The sequence below is a fragment of the Sporisorium graminicola genome, chromosome SGRAM_12, assembly GCF_005498985.1.
Source record: "Sporisorium graminicola strain CBS 10092 chromosome SGRAM_12, whole genome shotgun sequence".
NCBI lineage: Eukaryota > Fungi > Basidiomycota > Ustilaginomycetes > Ustilaginales > Ustilaginaceae > Sporisorium > Sporisorium graminicola.
The window spans coordinates 1083471-1102520 of record NC_043722.1 but is presented as its reverse complement, the minus strand read 5'-3'; the positions used below and the strand labels follow the sequence as shown (position 1 = coordinate 1102520).

The 19050-nt window shown below is 56.7% G+C and overlaps 9 protein-coding genes across 9 annotated transcripts; 5 read left to right on the top strand and 4 right to left on the bottom strand.

Moving 5' to 3' along the window:
* Nucleotides 1-1264: 1264 nt before the first annotated feature.
* Nucleotides 1265-3790, top strand: EX895_001927 (uncharacterized protein; the record flags this gene model as incomplete). Its single annotated transcript, XM_029882526.1, has 1 exon — nt 1265-3790. The coding sequence occupies one exon, from the start codon at nt 1265-1267 to the stop codon at nt 3788-3790; it is 2526 nt and encodes an 841-aa protein (XP_029741381.1).
* Nucleotides 3791-4208: 418 nt separating this feature from the next.
* On the top strand, nt 4209-5133 carry EX895_001926 (uncharacterized protein; the record flags this gene model as incomplete). Its single annotated transcript, XM_029882525.1, has 2 exons — nt 4209-4857; nt 4958-5133. 2 exons carry the CDS (start codon nt 4209-4211, stop codon nt 5131-5133), a joined length of 825 nt encoding a protein of 274 aa, XP_029741380.1.
* Nucleotides 5134-5433: 300 nt separating this feature from the next.
* Nucleotides 5434-6813, bottom strand: EX895_001925 (uncharacterized protein; the record flags this gene model as incomplete). The annotated part of the gene is made up of 1 exon (XM_029882524.1): nt 5434-6813. One exon carries the CDS (start codon nt 6811-6813, stop codon nt 5434-5436), a length of 1380 nt encoding a protein of 459 aa, XP_029741379.1.
* A 383-nt stretch (nt 6814-7196) lies between these two features.
* Nucleotides 7197-8249, top strand: EX895_001924 (uncharacterized protein; the record flags this gene model as incomplete). Its single annotated transcript, XM_029882523.1, has 1 exon — nt 7197-8249. One exon carries the CDS (start codon nt 7197-7199, stop codon nt 8247-8249), a length of 1053 nt encoding a protein of 350 aa, XP_029741378.1.
* Nucleotides 8250-8377: 128 nt separating this feature from the next.
* Nucleotides 8378-9235, bottom strand: EX895_001923 (uncharacterized protein; the record flags this gene model as incomplete). Its single annotated transcript, XM_029882522.1, has 1 exon — nt 8378-9235. One exon carries the CDS (start codon nt 9233-9235, stop codon nt 8378-8380), a length of 858 nt encoding a protein of 285 aa, XP_029741377.1.
* A 652-nt stretch (nt 9236-9887) lies between these two features.
* On the top strand, nt 9888-12593 carry EX895_001922 (uncharacterized protein; the record flags this gene model as incomplete). Its single annotated transcript, XM_029882521.1, has 1 exon — nt 9888-12593. The coding sequence occupies one exon, from the start codon at nt 9888-9890 to the stop codon at nt 12591-12593; it is 2706 nt and encodes a 901-aa protein (XP_029741376.1).
* A 978-nt stretch (nt 12594-13571) lies between these two features.
* EX895_001921 (uncharacterized protein) lies at nt 13572-14726 on the top strand (the record flags this gene model as incomplete). Its single annotated transcript, XM_029882520.1, has 1 exon — nt 13572-14726. One exon carries the CDS (start codon nt 13572-13574, stop codon nt 14724-14726), a length of 1155 nt encoding a protein of 384 aa, XP_029741375.1.
* Nucleotides 14727-15292: 566 nt separating this feature from the next.
* EX895_001920 (uncharacterized protein) lies at nt 15293-16918 on the bottom strand (the record flags this gene model as incomplete). Its single annotated transcript, XM_029882519.1, has 1 exon — nt 15293-16918. One exon carries the CDS (start codon nt 16916-16918, stop codon nt 15293-15295), a length of 1626 nt encoding a protein of 541 aa, XP_029741374.1.
* Nucleotides 16919-17572: 654 nt separating this feature from the next.
* Nucleotides 17573-18793, bottom strand: EX895_001919 (uncharacterized protein; the record flags this gene model as incomplete). Its single annotated transcript, XM_029882518.1, has 1 exon — nt 17573-18793. The coding sequence occupies one exon, from the start codon at nt 18791-18793 to the stop codon at nt 17573-17575; it is 1221 nt and encodes a 406-aa protein (XP_029741373.1).
* Between the last annotated feature and the right edge of the window lie 257 nt (nt 18794-19050).

The window sequence follows — 19050 nt, the reverse complement described above, 5'->3', positions numbered from 1 at the left end:
TTAAAAAAAAAACTCGCCTCTGTGTGTGTTGTTCGTGAGCAAAACAGCACCCATAACGCAGCTCAACACTGACTGACATTTGTTTTTTTGGCGACCGAAAAAAGAAAAACCGAATGCGAAGCTCAGCAGCGTCTTTGAGTTTGACTCATACTTTTCCGTGTTTGCCTGCGTGGTTGCTGCGACAGAGCGTTTGCCGCGTGCCTTGTTTAATCTGTTTTGGGCCCGAGTTTGGATTGTGGTGTCGCCATCGCAAAGGCAGTCTTCAGTCAGCCCAGACAGAGACCGTAGTGAAGGTGGCACACTCTCGTCTGTCTTCATCTACCCTTGCCTAGCCCTGCCTTGGCTGTCCGTGTCTCAGAGTGGCGATGTCGTGCCGCTCTGCGCCACCATCCTCATCACCATGCCTCGATGCAACCATTTGCTACTCGCGTTGAACTCATTCTGGACGTAATGTATAGAAGGCTGTTTAAATGAGCGATGGTCTCCATCATGATGTCGCTGGTCGCAGGGTGCAGCAGGAGGGCCTCGCAGAAACAAACAGATCAGCAACCCCCTTTTTTTACGCATCCAGCTCGTTAGCGCGTAAGAGACGCGCTCCAGGCTTATAGAGCTGTTCAGCGGAGCGTGACAAAAAAGGACCCAGGCTAGCCGATCGCACGATTACGATGCCAGCTGCTTCAAGCAATGTCCGATTCGAAGGGCAACAGACAGACGCCGCCCAGTGTTTCAGAGTGTTTTGGAATGAAGAGAAAGAGGAAACGCGTTTCTTTCTGAACATAACATTGTTAGGGTGTAAGAATGAACACTGACATAAATTTAGCAAGTCCCAGTACAAATGGATGTAATCGCTTTCTCTGACACCGAATACAACTTGGCCTGAATTCGAGTCCCTGTTGAAGAAGAGACGTGTAACAATTTTGCCTTTAGCCCTCTGCAGCGCGCGGGAAACGCCAGCTAGCAGCAGCACTTGGCTCGAGCCCACGTTAGTCGGTCCTTCCGCGAACTAGCCCTTCTTCCAGCGCACCGACTTTGTCTCTCTCTCACACACACCCACCCATCTCCTCCCTCTTCTCTTGACTACCGTCCTCACTTAGCCATCACTTCGGAAGCCTCAGCATCGGAGCGCATACTCGATCACCGCTCGCTGTATCCGACATCGCCCAACAGCGTTTTCGCACACGCACAGCAGACTGAGCGGCCACTGCTTGGCTATCGACGAGAGCTTTCGCTTTGCTGGCCATCATCCTCACCGTCGCCGCCCACCATGCCGATGCTTCTCGATATCCAGCGCAAGCTCTTTGCAAAGTCGGAGCGTGTCAAGTCGCTCGACTTTCACCCTACAGAGCCCTGGCTTCTCGCCGGTCTCTACTCGGGCTCGGTCAACATCTGGAACTACGAAACAGGCGTCATCGTCAAGACCTTTGAGGTCACAAACGTGCCAGTGCGATGTGTCAAGTTCATCGCCCGCAAGAATTGGTTCGTTGCCGGTTCGGACGACTTCCAGCTTCGCGCCTTCAACTACAACACACACGAAAAGGTCATCAGCTTCGAGGCGCATCCGGACTACATCCGCTGTCTCGCCGTCCACCCGACCGGATCGTACGTCATCACCGGTTCCGACGACATGACTATCAAGATGTGGGACTGGGACAAGAACTGGCGTCACGTCCAGACTTTCGAGGGCCACACGCACTACATCATGAACCTCTGCTTTAATCCCAAGGACTCCAACACCTTCGCCTCTTCCTCGCTCGATCGTACCGTCAAAGTCTGGACCCTTGGATCCAGCGTTGCCAACTTCACTCTCGACGCCCATGACAAGGGCGTCAACTACGTCGAGTACTTCCATGGCGGTGAAAAGCCGTACATGCTCACTGTCGGCGACGACCGCACCGTCAAGATCTGGGATTACCTCTCCAAGTCGTGCGTGCAGACCCTCACCGGTCACACCTCGAACGTTTCGTTTGCCGTCTTCCACCCTTCTTTGCCACTCATCATTTCCGGCTCTGAGGATGGCACCGTCAAGTTGTGGCACTCAAACACCTACCGTCTGGAGTCGACGCTCGATTACGGCCTCGAACGCGTCTGGTGCGTTGCATATAAGAAAACGGGCAACGACGTCGCTATCGGTTACGATGAAGGTGCCGTCGTCATCAAGCTTGGCAAGGAAGAGCCGAGCGTCAGCATGGACGCAGCAGGTAAGGTCGTCTGGGCGCGCAACTCGGAGGTCCTCAGCGCCAATGTGGGCGCAACAGCAGAAGAGCTGGTGCCCGATGGTCAGAGGCTTCCCGTCACGGTGCGCGACATGGGCACCACCGAGGTCTACCCACAGCTCTTGCAACACAGCCCCAACGGGCGATTCGTCACGGTCTGCGGCGACGGAGAATACATCATCTACACGGCGCTCGCATGGAGGAACAAGGCGTTCGGTACGGGCTACGGGTTTGCCTGGGCAAGCGACAGCAACACATACGCGGTCCACGAGGGCGGTTCCAAGGTCAAGGTCTTCCGCAACTTCAAGGAGCGTCCCGGTCTGCTCACCTTGGCTTACAACGTCGAGGCCGTAGCGGGCGGTGCGTTGCTGGCGGTGCTCGGCGGCGGCTTTGTCTGCTTCTACGACTGGGAAACGGCTGCGCTGGTGCGACGTGTTGATGTCGAAGCCAAGGCGATCCACTGGTCTACCACAGGAGAGTTGGTTGCCATTGTTTGCGACGACTCGTTCTACGTTCTGCGTTTCGACCGTGACGCCTACGCTGCCTACCTCGACTCGGGCGCAGAGGTGGAGGACGAGGGAGTGGAGGACGCTTTCGAGGTGGTGACCGAAGTATCGGAGAGTGTGCGCACCGCCAAGTGGACTGGCGAATGCTTCCTCTACACCAACTCGACCAACCGATTGCAGTACCTGGTTGGCGAGCAGACGCACACCATCACCCACTCGGACAACGAGATCTTCCTGCTCGGCTACATCCCGCAACACGGACGCGTCTACGTGGTCAATAAGGACCTGTCCATCTTCAGCTACTCGCTGTCGCTCGCGTTGGTCGAGTATCAGACGGCCATCTTGCGCGGCGACCTTGACGCGGCGGCGGAATTGTTGGATCAGGTGCCGTCGGATCAGAGGAACCGCGTTGCGCGCTTCTTGGAGACGCAAGACCTCAAGGATCTTGCGCTGGAAGTGTCGACGGATCCGGAACATCGCTTCGACTTGGCAATCTCGCTCGACGACTTTGAGACGGCGCTCGACATTGCGCGCAGCGGCCCGCAGGTCGGCTCCGAGTCTCGATGGCGCACCATCGGCGACAAGGCTTTGGCGAGGTGGAACGTCGCTCTAGCAAAAGAGTGCTTTGAAAAGGCGCAGGATCTGTCATCGATGCTGTTGGTGGCCACGTCGACCAACGACCGCCAGTTGCTAGGACGCTTGGCTCAGCTTGCCACAGAGAAAGGCTCGACAAATGTTGCGTTCGCAGCATATCTGTCGCTGAGCGACGTCGACTCGTGCATCGACGTGCTCGACAAGGCGGGTCGCACTTCCGAGGCGGCTCTGTTCGCGAGAACGTATGCGCCCAGCAGGGTGCCCGAGATCGTGGCCAAGTGGAGAGGCGAGTTGCAGTCCGCCAACCGACACAAGCAGAACGAGATTGCTGCGAGCATTGCCGACCCGGACCAGAACGAGGCGGCATTTGAAGAGGGTTGGAAGCAGAGCCTCGCCAAGGAGAAGGAGCTGCGGAATGCGCAGCCTGCTACTGCCTCTACTGGCGCTGGGAAGGTGAATGGTGTCAAGGCTGCGTAGGGTCTGCAATGCGGGCTTGGAATCAGAGCTGTCTGTCTTTCAATGCATGTTTTTTTCTTCGAGATTGACATTCATATGATGTGTAGTGGGCCTGAGGCAGCCACGCAGGAGATATTGAGATGTGTGATCTTGATCGGAGAGACGGACAAGGTCAGGGGGATCATGTGCGAATGGCGAATATGAGAGTTGTGAATGAGGCGGCGAAATACGGAAGGAAGGAGAGAGCGGAAAAAGCGCGCGGTAAATTGTTGTTCCAAAGGTCTGTGCGACGCGGGGAGAGACAGCGGAAAAGACGGACCTTGATTTCTGCATACATATATATACACCCTACACCGCCCTCTTCCCTCTCATTTTCTCGCTCACCCTTCTATCTACCACTCTCTCCCACCCGCACACACTCTACACCAACTTGTGCAAGATGGCGACAACACCGTTCAAGGCGGAGGACAGCGGGCTTCTTCTTGTATTCATGCAACCGGGTCCTCAAGTTTCGCTCGAGGAGTTTCACGAGTGGTATGACAACGAGCATGTCCCGTTGCGTACTCATCGTTTTACGACGTTCCGGTCGGCGGCGCGCTATGCTGTCACCTCGACGGCGTTCAGTCCTTCCGATGCGGTGGCACCGAAAGAGACGACATGGGGGGCGTTCTACACGGTGTCGTCGAACGCCACGTTTGCTGAAACTGCGTACACATCGCTGCGGAGCGAACGGAGCAAGAGGGAGGCGGATCTGTTCACGCGCCTGGCGATTGTTGACCGCCGCATCTACAAGCTCGAATACGACAGCGATGCTGACAACAAGATCAGCGTGGAGCGCAAGCGGCTCGGGCTGAACGTACAGAAGGCCCAGGACACGGGGAGCTACCTGGTGACCAACAGCGTGGATGTGAAACCGGAGGTTCAGGACGAGTACAACAGGTGGTTCGAGCAGGAGCACGTACCCATGTTGAGCAAGGTCAAGGGCTGGAAGAGGAGCAGGCGCTTCACACTGATCGACAATGGCGTCAACGGCACGCTTGCCAAGGAGGGCATGACAGAGGGCGTGCCCAAGTGCCTCGGTCTCCACGGTGAGTACCCCACTCACGTACCCTTGGTCCTTCCAAGACTTGCTCGAAAAGAGCCGACATACTGACACTTTTTCTCATACTTTTGCGCCGGCACATGTAGAGTACGATAACGACGCTCCTGAAGACACACAAGAATACAAGGACGCCTGCTCCACCCAATGGCGCTCCGACATCTTGGGCCCCAACAGCGCCAACTTGATCCGCAGGGAGCGCAAGACGTGCGCCCTGTATCGTGCCTGGGATCCCATTGCTGCGATCGAGGCCGAACAGTCGTAAGGGGCGCACTTGGAGATCATGTCGCTACGTGCTTTGTGTCAAACAGGTTTTCAGGGCATATGAACCCGGGAGTGTCCTTCGGTGGCTGTGTGCGAGTGAGGGATTGGCTGCGAAAGATGAAATTGGACATGAAAGGCTTGTGCTGGTATGAAGGATTGGGACGCTCTTACAGGCTCACAGCGACCGTCCTGAGCGTCACAGATGAATGGTGCGGGGAATGCATTCAAATTGAGAAGCTAGACAACCACAACAACAAAGCAAGCCCACAGTTGCCGGCTTCGTCTCTCACTCTCCCTTTCTTTACTCGCCCGTCTTCCTCCTCTTACTCTGAGGCAACTTCATACTGTTAGGCAGCGCCTCCACGGGCTCCCTGCTCAACCTCTCCGCCGTCGCAGCCCTGCCGTTTTGGACCAGCACGGCGTCCATCACGACCAACGCCGCCATGGCCTCCACGATGGGCACCGCACGCGGCACAACACACGGATCGTGTCGACCCCTGGTGTTGAGCGTACCATCTGTACCGTCGTACGTCGCGGTGCTCTGGTTCTGGCTGATGGTTGCAGGGCTCTTGAAGCCCACCCTGAAGTAGATGTCCTCTCCGTTGGAGATACCGCCCTGGATGCCGCCGGACCAGTTGGTGACGGTTCCGAGGCGACCGTCGGGTTTGAGGATGAATTTGTCGTTGTGTCTCGAGCCGGCGACTTCGGTGCCTCTGAAGCCGGAGCCGATCTCGAAGCCTTTGGTGGCGGGGATACTGAGCATGGCGTGGGCGAGCTTGGCCTCGAGCTTGTCGAAGCACGGTTCGCCGAGACCGGAGGGGACGCCGCGGATGACGCACGTGACCGTACCGCCGATGGAGTCGTGGTTGGCTTTGGCGAGCAAGATGCGTTGTCTCATGCGCTCTGCTGCGAGCTCATGTGGGCATCGGATGGCGTTCTCGTCGACTTGAGCGCGCGTGATAGTGGAAAGCAGCTGACGGAACTCTTTCGAGAGCGGTTCTTCCGCCTCCTCTTCCGTCAAGCCGTCGGTGTTGATGAGGTTGTCCACCTTCGTCTGCGGGGGTCCATCAGTAGCCGATTCACCGTAGAACGATTTGCCCTCGACCTGGATGCCGTCCTTGGTCTCGGCAGCGACGGGAGCGCCGTTGACGACGTCTTTGGCGAGCTCTTCGCCCGGGTAGCGAGGGATGTGCACTTTGCCGACACTCGAGACGAACGCGACGATCTCGACACCGTACGCTTCCTTGAGGTACTTCTCGGCGAGTGCACCAGCGGCTACACGACCGATGGTTTCACGTGCTGAACTACGTCCACCGCCGGAGCTGGCTTTAACGTTGTATTTCTCGAGGTAGGTGAAGTCGGCGTGCGAGGGGCGGGGGTAGGCATCGAGCGTGTCGTCGGTGTAGTCGTTGGGTCGCTGGTCCTGGTTGCGCACGAGCATGGCGATCGGGGTGCCGAGGGTGACGCCACGCTCGACACCGGACTGGATCTCGACACGATCCTTTTCGTCGCGTGGGGTGGTGAGGTTGGATTGACCGGGGCGACGACGTGAGAGCTGCGTTTGGATGTCCTGGGGGGTGAGAGCCATTCCAGGAGGCACGCCGTCGACGATGCAGCCTACCGAGGCGCAGTGCGATTCGCCGTAGGTGGTAACTCGGAAGTGGGAGCCGAATGTAGACATGATGACACACAGTTCGGGTGGTGTTCAGGGGGAAGGTGGTGGTGATTAGATGTGTGAGAGAGAGGATATGCGATGTGACTTGAAGAAAGCAGAGTGGGAAATTGGAAGAAAAGTGACTCGCTACTCTTCGCATCTTCGCATCTTCCGACAGTGATTTTGTGCTTAGTTGATCCAACTGCAAAACAGCAGTGACCCGATAATATCACATGCTACCCCGATCTTGTCTTGCACTGTAATCAATCTAATCTGGTGGAGTGTTTGCTCGCCTCGCTTTGGTGTTGGTCTTTTGAGGCGGTCCAATCGAGATCAACACTCTCTGTCATCTTACACACTTGCCACCGCCAGCAAGGCAAGAGACTACAAGGATCCCTCGTTCCGCCACCATGGCATCATCCTCATCCGTAGGCAACGCGTCTCTGGCCAACGCTTCCTCAGCCCAGGCATTCTACACACACTTTCGAGCGGCGACCGATTCGCTCTTGACTCGACTCTCGAATGACCCGTCAACGACCACGACGCCCGAATTGCTCCAACAGGCGCTGCAGACGTATTCTGGTCTGAGCGCCGAGCTGACTCAAGCAGTAGACAGTGGCGTGCTGCCAACTCACGATCAAGGTGTGCACAAGCGGAGGTTGGAGGAGGTGGCAGCTGCAATTGAGGCCAAGAGGAGGAGTGTCGCGCAACAAGGGCAGGTGGAAAGGAAGAATAAGGGTGGGTTTGCGTTCAAACGCAAACAGCCAGCTATCGAGGCAGTGCCGGGACTAGCAGTCTCGTCGCGTTCAGAGGCATTGCAAACATCGCCACAGACACCTCGAGCGACGGCTCAGGATAGACAGTCGAGCCACTTGACCGTCTCAGCCATCCACGACACTCGATACACCCACTCTAGCACTAACACGACACAGCCACTTTTGAGCAAACACATTTCGATCGATGTCACCGATGTCTCCAACTCAATCGTTGACCTTCGCTCCCTCGCCGAGCCGGCGCACACCGTTCTCGCGGTTCAAATCCGCGGCGTCATCAACTCGGCACTCCTCCTACCCCCAATAGAGGGGAGTGTTATGATTCACGGACTCAAAGATTCGCTATCCAGCGTTCCGTCGTGTCATCAGTTCCGAATGCACGAGTCGAAGGACGTGGTGGTCGAGCTGTCGACAAAGCGAGGCAGCGTTGTAACCGTCGAAGGATGTTCCGGGATTACGTTTGTGACCAGAAGTGGCGAGGAGGTCAAAGTGCAGGATTTCGATGATTTGATCAATAGCGAGCAGTTGCGGCACCAGGGCGAAACGGAAAGCAGGGCCAACTTTAGGGTTATCCAGTCCAGGGGAAATGGAGGGGAGCTGGCGGATAAGGTTGAGCTGTTGTCAAGTGCTGAGAGCTCAACCAAAGCAGGCATTGACAAGATCGCCAACGAGCTGAAAGACTCGGTGTAAAGGCATGACACACAAACAAGCATCGACCTTCATTTGTATTTCTACATCACTTTGTAGCATCACACATCAACACGAGCATTTCAAAGAAGCTCTGCTTCCAACAGCAGAACCTTGTAGAGCTACGAGCCTTACTGGTTCCGCATGATGAGACTCACTCCGTCTCTGACAGGCAGCACCACTACCTCGACCCTCTTATCCTGCCTGACCACTTGGTTAAACTCCTTGATCGCATCTGCATTTTCCTTGCCGATCTTGAGCAGCGCCTCGTTCGCCAAGCCTTCGGTCCACGGCGTACCCTTGTACAGCGTGTTGTCCACCACCAACAAACCGCTGCGCTTCAGCAGGCCCTTATCGAGGATCGTGTTGAAGTAATTCTTGTAACCGGGCTTATCGGCATCGATAAAGATGATATCGTATGCCTCTTCGTCACTTAGGATGTTCTTCGAGAGGCTCTCCAAATGGTCGACGGCGTTTCCGACCTTGACATCGATCTTGTCGCCCAATCCAGTCTGGTCGAAGAGAGGGCGCGTGAAGTTTTCCAGGTACGGATCGATCTCGAGCGCCGTCACTTTGCCTCCTTCGGGCAGCTGCTGTGCGATGCACACCGTAGTAGTGCCCGTGAACATGCCGATCTCGAGCGCCTTCTTTGCGTGCGTGAGCTTGGTGAGCAGTCCGACAAAGTTGCCCTCGTACGCACCTGCGGACCACGCAGCCGAGAGCTGGAACAGCGTCTGCTTGCGCTCCCACGCTCCTGCCCAGTCGTGTTCCGCTGTAGCTTTGAGCAGAGGTCGCTGCACCGCGGGCGCGGGCGAGGAAACGCTGTCAAGGTATTTGTCGATGCCGGAGAGCAGCGATGAGACGAGCTGCAGTTGGCGCACTTGTTCCGACGAGGGCGGCTTCGATGTATCCAGTTGTGAGACCACGCTCGAGAGGAGCTTTGAGGCCGAGGTCAAGGGTGACTCGACGGGAAGGGTAATGTCGCTCATTGTTGAATAGCGCCTTGTGGTTGATAATGGGGCAACGGTGCGTTTAGCGGGTGGGGATCTTGGAGGGGAGGAGGCAAGAAGAAGAGGTGAGTCAAGGCAGAGACACACGATATCACGCAGCAGCTACATATATATTCTTTTAGCTAACGATGCTTTGCTCTTTCGAGCTCATGTTACAAGAGATCCACGGAAGAGCAGCAACGAAGAGGCGTTCCTGATCTCTAGGTGCATGGTGAGCTTCTTCCAAGCAGGGGTCTGACGTCTGCTTCAGGGTCTGTGCGAGTCACAAGTGTGCGAGTCATGAGTGTGCGCGAGTGTGGAGTTGCAGATCGCCGCGGAATTTGCTTTCTCAGCTGTGCATCTGCGTTGTTTTCGAATGTTAGACCTATAGATTTCACACTAATTTTCAAAACTGTTTCGTTTGAAGTGTTAGATCGATGCGACTGCATCATGTACGGCTCGAATGACGGCACTTGGCCGATGTAGGGTCGTCGTATCAATTCCACCTCGACCACCGTCCATCGTCTTCGATCCCATACCACCCGAGTGGTTCCTTATTGGCAGCAGCGAGAGTGCAAGTGCTTTGATGTGGTGAAAGTATCACCTCATCGTCGCCGCTGCCATTGCCGCGTGCCTTTCCCCGCGACTCAGAATGGATCCCTTTGCCGCATACGAGGCGCTCGACAATCCACAGCAGTTCTGGGCCGAACTCGACGACATTCTAGACACGCCCTTTCACCCTCCATCGTCATCATCATCATCACGACACGATGACTCGCTATTACAGGCCAAGCGCATCTACGTAGCTAGTGTGCTTGCCAAGTTTCTCCACCTCTGTGCCGCCTCTTTTAACGACATCCTCACTTCCGAGTACAATCAGGACTACTGCATCAACCGCCTTTTCAGTTCGACTGCTTTCCGCGATGATGCTGACCCGACCAAAGACGAGAGCGACGACAACATTGCCATGCACCAGCTCGCAGCAGAAGAGGCGATACGCATGATGCAGATCTCGACGTCCACCCCCGTGCTCCTCATGACTTACGAAATCGTGCTTCAGTATGGAGACGCTTTCCCATCTACATACAAGTCCATTCAGGCATCTGCATCTACTGTTTCGTTCGTAGGTGTGCGCGCTTTCCTTCATCGGCTCGTACACCAGATCTGGGCGGGCAGCTATGCAGCGCAGGCAGAAGCAAAGATCGGCATCTCGGATCAAGCGCACCACCACCATCATTCCGACATCACCGGTTGGAGCGGTGCTCACTGGGATCACCATGACGAGCGTGAAGCTCACGATCCTCAATCCAGCACGCCAACCGTTTCATACGCCTCTAGAGGACTCACCTCGTCGTCCGCGTCTAAAGATATTGCGGTCCAGATCAGCTTGCGCGAAAAAGCCGTCCGCATGCTCTACGAAGTGTGTCGTGTTCAAAAGCTTGAAGCTGCGCATCTCAAGGCTTTTGACGAGCGTTTCATCCATCACCTGTTTGATCTCGTCGAAGAGACGCGGCATCATCACGACGAGGACTTCAACTACCGGCTCATCAAGCTGCTCGTGGCGATGAACGAGCAGTACATGGTGTCGACCCTCACATCGTCTGCGCCCGCTCACTCGTCTGCCGCTCCTGGACAGATCAACTCTGCGCCACCCTCCAGCTCAAGACCCGTCAACCTCGTGCTGAGCGTGTTGCAGCAGCGCTTGAACGCGAGCAAGACGTTTGGCGAGAACTTGATCTTCATGCTCAACAGGGCGAGCAGTTCGGATGCAGAGGACGTGTGCATGCAGTTGCTCGTGCTCAAGCTTCTTTATTTGTTGTTCACGACCAAGGAGACAGCGTGCTATTTCTATACGAATGATCTGCGCGTGCTCGTCGATATCTTTATCCGCGAACTCCACGATCTGCCGGACGAGAGCGAGTCGCTCCGACACACTTACCTCCGCGTGCTCCACCCATTGTTGACCAACACACAGCTCTGCACGTACCCTTACAAGAGAACACAGATTCGGAGGCTGTTGAAAGGATTGATCTCTCATGGTCATCTGAACGACATCTCGACGACCACCAAGCGGCTGGTGGAGAGGTGTTTGCGCGCCGAGTGGTGTGTGGAGCTGGATCGGTTGGATGGGACCGAAAGGGTGGCCAAGGTGGAGCCTATCGGGGGAGGAGAGGCGCATGTCAAAGTGATGCATGCTGGTGTTACCACAGAAGGTCTGCCGATGCTGGCTACAAAGATCAAGGAGAACAGCCACTCGGTGCAGGCGACGGCGGACTCGCTCGCGATCACCAACGAGGACGAGGTGGCGAGTCCAATCAGCATCCACACTACGCTTTCGCCCACGAGCTACGGTACGGAGTGCGAGGCGTCGGTGTCGCAACAATCAGGATCGCTCAGCGTGCCGGCGACGTTGCGGACGCGTGATAAGCGGGTGGCGTCGCTCTCGCACCCACGCACTGCGTCGCAAGAAGTAGCGAGTACCATGTTGCGCCCGACGTCGGCTGCTTCCCTCAGCAGGGCGCAGGTCAAGCAGTACAGCGGCAGTAGCAGCGGTAGCAGCAACGACGTCCAACACAGCATCAACGGCAATGGTGGTAGCAGCAGCAGCAGCAGAAGAGCGGTGTCGGCGCAGTCGGCGCCGTGTACACCGCCCCGCGTCGGCTCGCCCTTGCTGAACGTCGGAGCGTCGTCGTCATTGCGTCAAAATTCGCGGATGTCGGAGCTGCATTCGCCCGTCGGGACGGATGGGGAAACGGACGATGCCATGTCGACGTCGAGCTCGTGGCATGCGCATATGCTTGACGATCCCCCTGCTGCCTCAGGCAAGCGTCGTGGAGAAGGATACGAGGCAGCAGCGACAATACCAGGGAGTGTGCTGCAAGAAGCAGCAGCGCCTCGTGTGGGTTCGCCGCTGAGCAGCGAGTCGACGATGCAGATCCTGGATGCCGGTGCGAGACACGTTGCCGAGGGCTCGGATTCGACTGTTGTCGCGGTGACAGGAGAGCCGCCAAAGAGGAGGAAGCCTCCACAGCCGCCTGCGCAGGCGAGGAGGGCGATGCAGCTGACTGGACTCGCAGACGTCGGTTCGAGGTCTGCGAGCCCGTATGGCGCGGTCACTTCAGCCGACTCGTCGCCTGCGGGCGAGGACGTACCTACTGGCCTCAGCAGCGGGGCACAAGGCGGGAGTGGGAGGAGCAGTGGGGCAAGAAGGAGGCCGCCGCCGCCTCCACCGACTGCCACTACCGTCGTCAGTACAGCGGAAGCGGGTCCCGACGAGGCAGAAGGAGAGGACGAGCTGGCTAGCGCTCAGAGCTTTTACATTGCCGAACGGTTGAGACGCGGGTTACGCATTCGGTAGGTCGATACTACGCGATCTGGCTTGGCAATTGATCATGTTGGAAGAGAGGAGCGTGCGTGCGGATGTATGTTTGGCTGTTTTGTGAAAGAGCGCCTTTCAACCAGGTTTTGCGGATGACGCTCAGCTCGCAAAGTCGAAGATGAGCTTCGCGTGATGTTAGAGTTGCTCGCAGCGTGAGGCTGTGGTCCGACGTGCGAGCGGCTCAAGAACAATGGTAACCGCTGGATAACACGGAACGAGGCGCTGCTCTGGAGGATGACAGCAACTCTAGCTACTTTGCCGAGAATGGAAAAGCTCGAAGGGACCCGCGCAACCCAGTCGAGTGGGTGACAGCATTTCGGCTTGAAAGCGCTGTTGATCGTGACGTGTGCTTGTTGTAGTTTAAGTGTCGATCCCAAGTGAATCCTTTTTTCCCCCCTTCCAAGCGAGAGCCTTAGCAACTGTCAAAGTGATGATGCGGTTCGGAAATATTTCGAAAGCAGAAGAGGAGCCTCTCTGCGTCGAGGCATAAAGCCGCGAGCGCTGTCACACGCAGGACAGCAAGCGACGAACACCACCCGAAGCGCAGCAGGATAGCGTGGTAAATTTGCTCAAAAAACAAAAAAGGTGGGGTAATTAGCTGGGCACGATTAATTTCACGCGATAAAGCTGTCAAACAGAGCCACGCCTGCAGAGGACGAATACTCAGAGCCGCAACTGTGTAAGCGAAAAAAGTTGCCACCACCAGTCGCACCAACAGCAGCAACAGGACCAGTGGAACGGGATGCTATCACACGCAGGCATTGAGGGCTGACGTCGTAAACCCCGTGTAACGGGTCTAGGCGAGACATCCTGCATGTTCTGCGTGGCGTTTGGTTGTGGAGGGTGCGTGTATAAAACCCCTCCTCCCGGTCCCAAGGCATTAGCCATCTGCCTTCCGCACCACGTCTTCCTCAGTGCCTCTCTTTTTCTCTGCTATCCGAGAAGCTGTGAACAGTCATGGCGACAACAACAACAACCACGACCACCGCCACCTCCTCTGCGGGGGTGGATCTGGCCGACGTCGACCTTATCGTCAACCCCACTCTCGCAAAGAGGCCAAACAAGGGCCGGATGACGTCCACCTGGCACACGCGGCCTTCGCACAAATGGTCCTTCTTTGAGAAGCAACTCATCTGGCTCGGGGTAGCGACTCCCGACAATGCCGAGTCTTCTCGCCCCAAGCCGCCGGTGTACCCTAAGTCCACGCCGGTGCCGGTGTATCCCGTGTGGAAGATGCACAAACAAATCGCCCCCCGCGCCCTCGCCCCGCTTATCGTGCACCACCTATTCACGCAGCTTACAGGGATCGCTGTGCCCAAGTGGATCGCGACAATGGCGTATTTGGCATACTTTGTCTGGTACGGCACAGGAGTTTTCGCCTGGAACAATGCGATGGCAGACAAGTTTGGGACGTTTGATGGAGCCGCATTGCGCGATGGTGTCCCGGACGTCGACACCATGAGCACCGCTATTGGCCTGGTGATGGTTGTCGTCTCGCGTGCCTGCATCGCGGTCCCTTATCTGTATGACCCGGCCCAGCCCGTGCTCGACACGTGGACGCTTCTCATGCTCCCCGTCAACTGCGCCATGTTCGCCATCGCCGTCGACTTCTGGTTCTACTGGTATCATCGTATCATGCATGAAGTCCCTGGCATGTGGCAATGGCATCGGAAGCACCATACCACCAAACATCCAACAGCAGCCTTGGGAGCCTTTGCGGATCACGAGCAGGAGTTCTTTGACATGGTCGGCATCCCCGTCTTGGCGTGGCTCACGTGGCGCATCAACTTTGCCACCTGGTGGGTCTCGACGTGCTACATCCTCTTTATCGAGGCCAGCGGCCACAGCGGGCTGCGGGGCTACTTCCAGAACCCCACGGTCTGGTGGCTGCGCTACTTTGGTGCTGAACTGTGCCTTGAGGACCACGATATCCACCACCGACAGGGCTGGAAGAAGAGCGGCAACTACGGCAAACAGACGCGGCTGTGGGATAAGCTGTTTGGCACCATGAAGGACAGGATCGAGGGGACGTGGGATAACATCAACTGGGATGATCCCATGGACGAGCCGCAGCCCGTGCCGCCGGCGACTGTGGAGAGCACGAAGGAGTAGATCGATGTTGATTGTTCTTGTCAATGCATTTTTGTTTCGAATTGTGCCCCAGAAGCGGCTGTGTATTCGGGCCTGGTGTGGTGCGGTTTGTGCGTCGGATGCCGCACACTCCTGCTTGCTGCGTTTACCTTGCATAGTTGGTGCATTGGTACATGTCCAGCTCGTCGACATAAACTCAACGCTGGTGTGCGCTGATGCTCCTTGCCATCAGCGTCGATTACATGGAGCCTTGTTGGTTACTAACATTCGCGTGTATTGGTGTTGCAGCCCAACTTGCCATACTGAGAACGCGGACCAACGTCTATGGATGAGAGCACCATCCACTTCCTGGCGACGTCGACACGACTTTTTGTCGTACCAGGTTGTTCGCAGACATTTTCAAATCTAAACTCGTAAGCGTGGATGAGCGCGATGTTGACCAAGATACAGCATTGCATGTGTCTTCCTTCTGAATGCTTGGAATACAATTGATGCGAGCATTACTTCAGCCCGAACCTGCTCCGCTGCAAGACACAAGTGTCCGAGACTTCTATCGACACAGTGGAAACCCTAAGCGATCTTGACGACTACGAAATCGGCTCGGGCGCCAACGCAGTCACATCCTCCGCCTGCTCGTCCACCTTGTGCTTCCTCGCCACCCTCCTCCTCACCCCTTCCGCATCGCTATCCGCATCCGTCGTGAATCCAGACGCAAACGCGGCTCCATTCACCTCCCTCTTCGACTTGGCCTTACCACTCCTCTTATCCAACGCTTTACCCAGTCCGTTCTGGAACGCCATGATCGCCACAAACGTCAGCACATGGCCGTAAAAGTACACCGCCTTCCAGCCCTGGATCGACGCCTTGAGCTCGAGCAGCATGAACGGCGCCACGGCGTAATTGAGCGTCACTTGCGAGACGATGACGGACGCGGTGCAGTAGGCCAGTTGGGCGGGGGAGAAGGTGAGCACGTTCGAGAACGTCGGATTGGGCACGTTGGGTTGGGTGAAGAACAGCGGGCGGACGTGACGTCGCAGCGATTTGGCTGCAGACTGCATGAATCCGGCCAAGATGAACGACAGGTAGTAACCAGGCTCGAGCCCGTGCCAGAAGGCCGAGGTGAAGAAGGTGGTCATGGTCGACTTGAAGCCTGGCTTTTTCCCGGGACGCGCGATGCGCTTGTAGACGTTGTTGCGCAGCCACACGTTGGTGTTCATGTTCCAATGGTCCAGCAGCTCCTTCCAGTTGTTGGCAAACTCGATCTTGGGGATGTCGATGTTTCGGCACCGGTTCCACTTGGTCCTACCCGTCTTTGCATCAACACCGTTGTACCCCAGCCCCGACAAGATGCAGGCTCCATCGGTCAAGGACCAGATGCCGTAGTATTTGGTACGTGCCATGAAGCCGGCCACTTGGATCCAGAGGAGCCTTTGGTACCAAGCCAAGTGGTCAATTCCACCGTGCAGACCAATGAGCTTTTCGTAAGAGTAGGCAGGGGCGAAGACCGAGTAGATAGCCATGAAACCCAGACCAGCGAGCAGCGAGACGGAAGAAGCGAAGAGACGACCGGGGGGAAGCGAAGGTGCGGTGACAGCCTTCTCCTTGCCCTTGGGAGAGGCGTAGAGCTCGCCGGTGGACCAGGCCTTGTAGTCGCAGAAGCGGGTAGCAGGGCCGATGAGCACCCCTGGGAGGTAGAACACGTAGCCCAAGAACTCGAGCAGGGACGGCATGGTTGTGATGCGACTCTGCTTTTGCGAGTCGTCGCACTGTTCCGCGGTGCGGATCTGGCCGTCATAGCAGTCCCATGCAAAAGTGGTGAGGTTCATGACCGCCACCATCTGCATGGCCGTGATCTCGATGGTCGACAGCGGGATGCCGCCAAACTTGCGCACGGCGTGATTGTAGGTCAAGTGGCCCATCTGCAGCGCAAAGACCAACCAGCCCATGTTCTTGCCGCCGATTTTGAACTTGCAGATGAAGTACGTCACGAGTGCCGAGCCGATGAGTTGGAGAAAGCCCGAGTAGAGATTGAGCACGGGGACGAAGAAGACAAACGACAGAGCCAGGCTGTAGAGGTGCTTGGACGTCGGCGATGGCAGGTAAGGGAATGCGGCTGCTAGAGGAAAGGCAGCGAGCAGACAGCTGAACAGCTTGATGTAGTCGACGGGTGCGCCAGCCGCATCGGCGACGGGCTGAAAGACGGATTCGAGCATGGTGGCGGCGATCCTCGTGTCTTGCCCAAGATGACGACGAGCGTAGGAGGGATGGATGGGTGAAGAGAGGAAGGCAGAAGGGTGACAGCGGTGCACAGAGAGAGGGAGGGAGGGAAGGAGAAACAAGGCTGAGCCGATGTGTGCGTGACGCTTCGGAGAGAGCGAGCAGAGGCGCCTTTTTTCGGTTCTTCCACACTCTTTCTACCGTCCCCAACCAATAAGCCGAAGTCACTCGTTTCAACAGTTCCAAAAAAGCGGGGGAGAAAAAAGCAGTCCGAAAATTCACCTTGGAAAAGGCAACTTTACAAGCTGCGTGTGGAGGCCCGTGACCGCAACCGTGAAACGCCCAAGAACGTCATCGGTTGTGCGCTTGAGGCTACTTGCTCTGCATACGAAGAACGTAAAGGTGAAAAAACAAGCCGACTGCTCGTGACGAAGCAACAATATACTTTCGCTTGGCATCCGACTGTGCCAGACTGGATGCAAACGAAAGGGTCAGGCCGTTGCGGAATTAGAGTTATGTTCTGAACCGCACAGCACATCAAGAAGGGTGCAGTCAAGGGGCGACAACAACTGATGGATTGATGGATTAGATTCAAAGACAACATAAAGAACAGAGCGGAGAGCAACAGAAGGTCAAGCAGGCGACCAGCATTAAACCACAAAGAGCAGATTCATGTCGATGGGATGCGACGAGCTCAGCTGCGGCTTCTGGCTGTACTTGCTCGCCAGCACGTCACGTACCGCGTTGAGCATCTGCTTGTACGTCAACTGCGGGTACTGGTTCATCACGGTCAAGAACGCGTACGAGCATGCGCCCGTCGCTTTGCCCGCCTCGGTCGCATCCGCGCTCGTCTGCGAGTCCTTGCATCCACTCAGCATCACCACATCAGCTCCACTCGATCGTGTCTGCTTGGTGATCTCTTCCGCTCCACTCGTGTTTTTCGCTGTGGTGAATGTCGAGAACAGTCCCTTGGCCATGCCCATCACGTCGCCACGCGCGTACTCCATCGCAGCACCCATGATTCCCTTGCCGACGCTCGCAATGACGTTGGGCTCCTTGACATTGCCCGAAGTGGTGTAAACATACGGCAGATCGAGCGCAGTGCCTGAATGACACGAGTCGAAGATGGCAGTGAGTCGGCAACCGACGGGAAGAGGGCGCACCATGATCGCGTGCAGCTCGTCGTCTTCCATTTGGCCCGCTTGCTGATAATCGACGGGGATGATGGTTTCGTTGTAGCCGTCGGCTTCGTCCCCCTGCGTCGCTTTGGCCTGTCCACCGTGACCGCTGTAGTGGAAGAAGAGCGCATCTCCCGGCTGTGCACCGCGCACCAACCAGTGCATGGCCGCCGTCATGTTTTGCCTCGTGGGAATGCTGCGTGCATCCCGCTGGTCGTCCGTAAGCACCACCATGTCGTCGTCCTTGTATCCGCGCTGCCTCAGGAAGTTCTGCACGTTGCGCACATCGTTGATGCACCCTCGCAGCTCGCCGTTCTGCCCAAAGTAGTTGATGCCGATGAGGAGCGCCTTACGCTTGCCCTGCATCGAAGAGTACTCGTAGTGTTGGTTGCCCATCATTCCGCCCTGCGGGTTGTAGTTGACGTGGTTGGTGGCGTACTCGGGTGGACCAATAGGACCCGAAGGTGGAGCATATCCGTAGCCCACCTGGCCTTGGACGCCACCGGGCGGAGGGTGCGAGGGTGGTGCAAATCCTCCAACTCCACCTCCGTAGCCTCCCATCTGCTGCGGCGGTGGTCCGGAGGGGGGTCCATAGCCATAGCCTGGCTGTCCATATCCCTGAGGTGGCCCGTATCCTCCGCCGCCGCCGTGCGTCTGCTGGTAGTGGTGACCGCCTTGACCGGGGTATGCCATGGTTGCAATCAAATCGGAACTGTGGTGTATGCGTGTTTGCACTTGTTGAGCCTATGGAGCAGAAGCGTCAAGTAGCTGAGATGGTGGTGTTGCAAATGAAAGATCTCGAACAAGTCCGAATGCCATGGCTGTGTCTCTTCTGTCAGGGAGCATCCGAGAACTAACTGTGCCTCAATTTGGATTTCTGGAGCAGCAGCCGGGACCGTGCATGCCTTCTTTCATTGCTGTGCTGCTGTGCCGCCGCTGTTGAAAGCCCG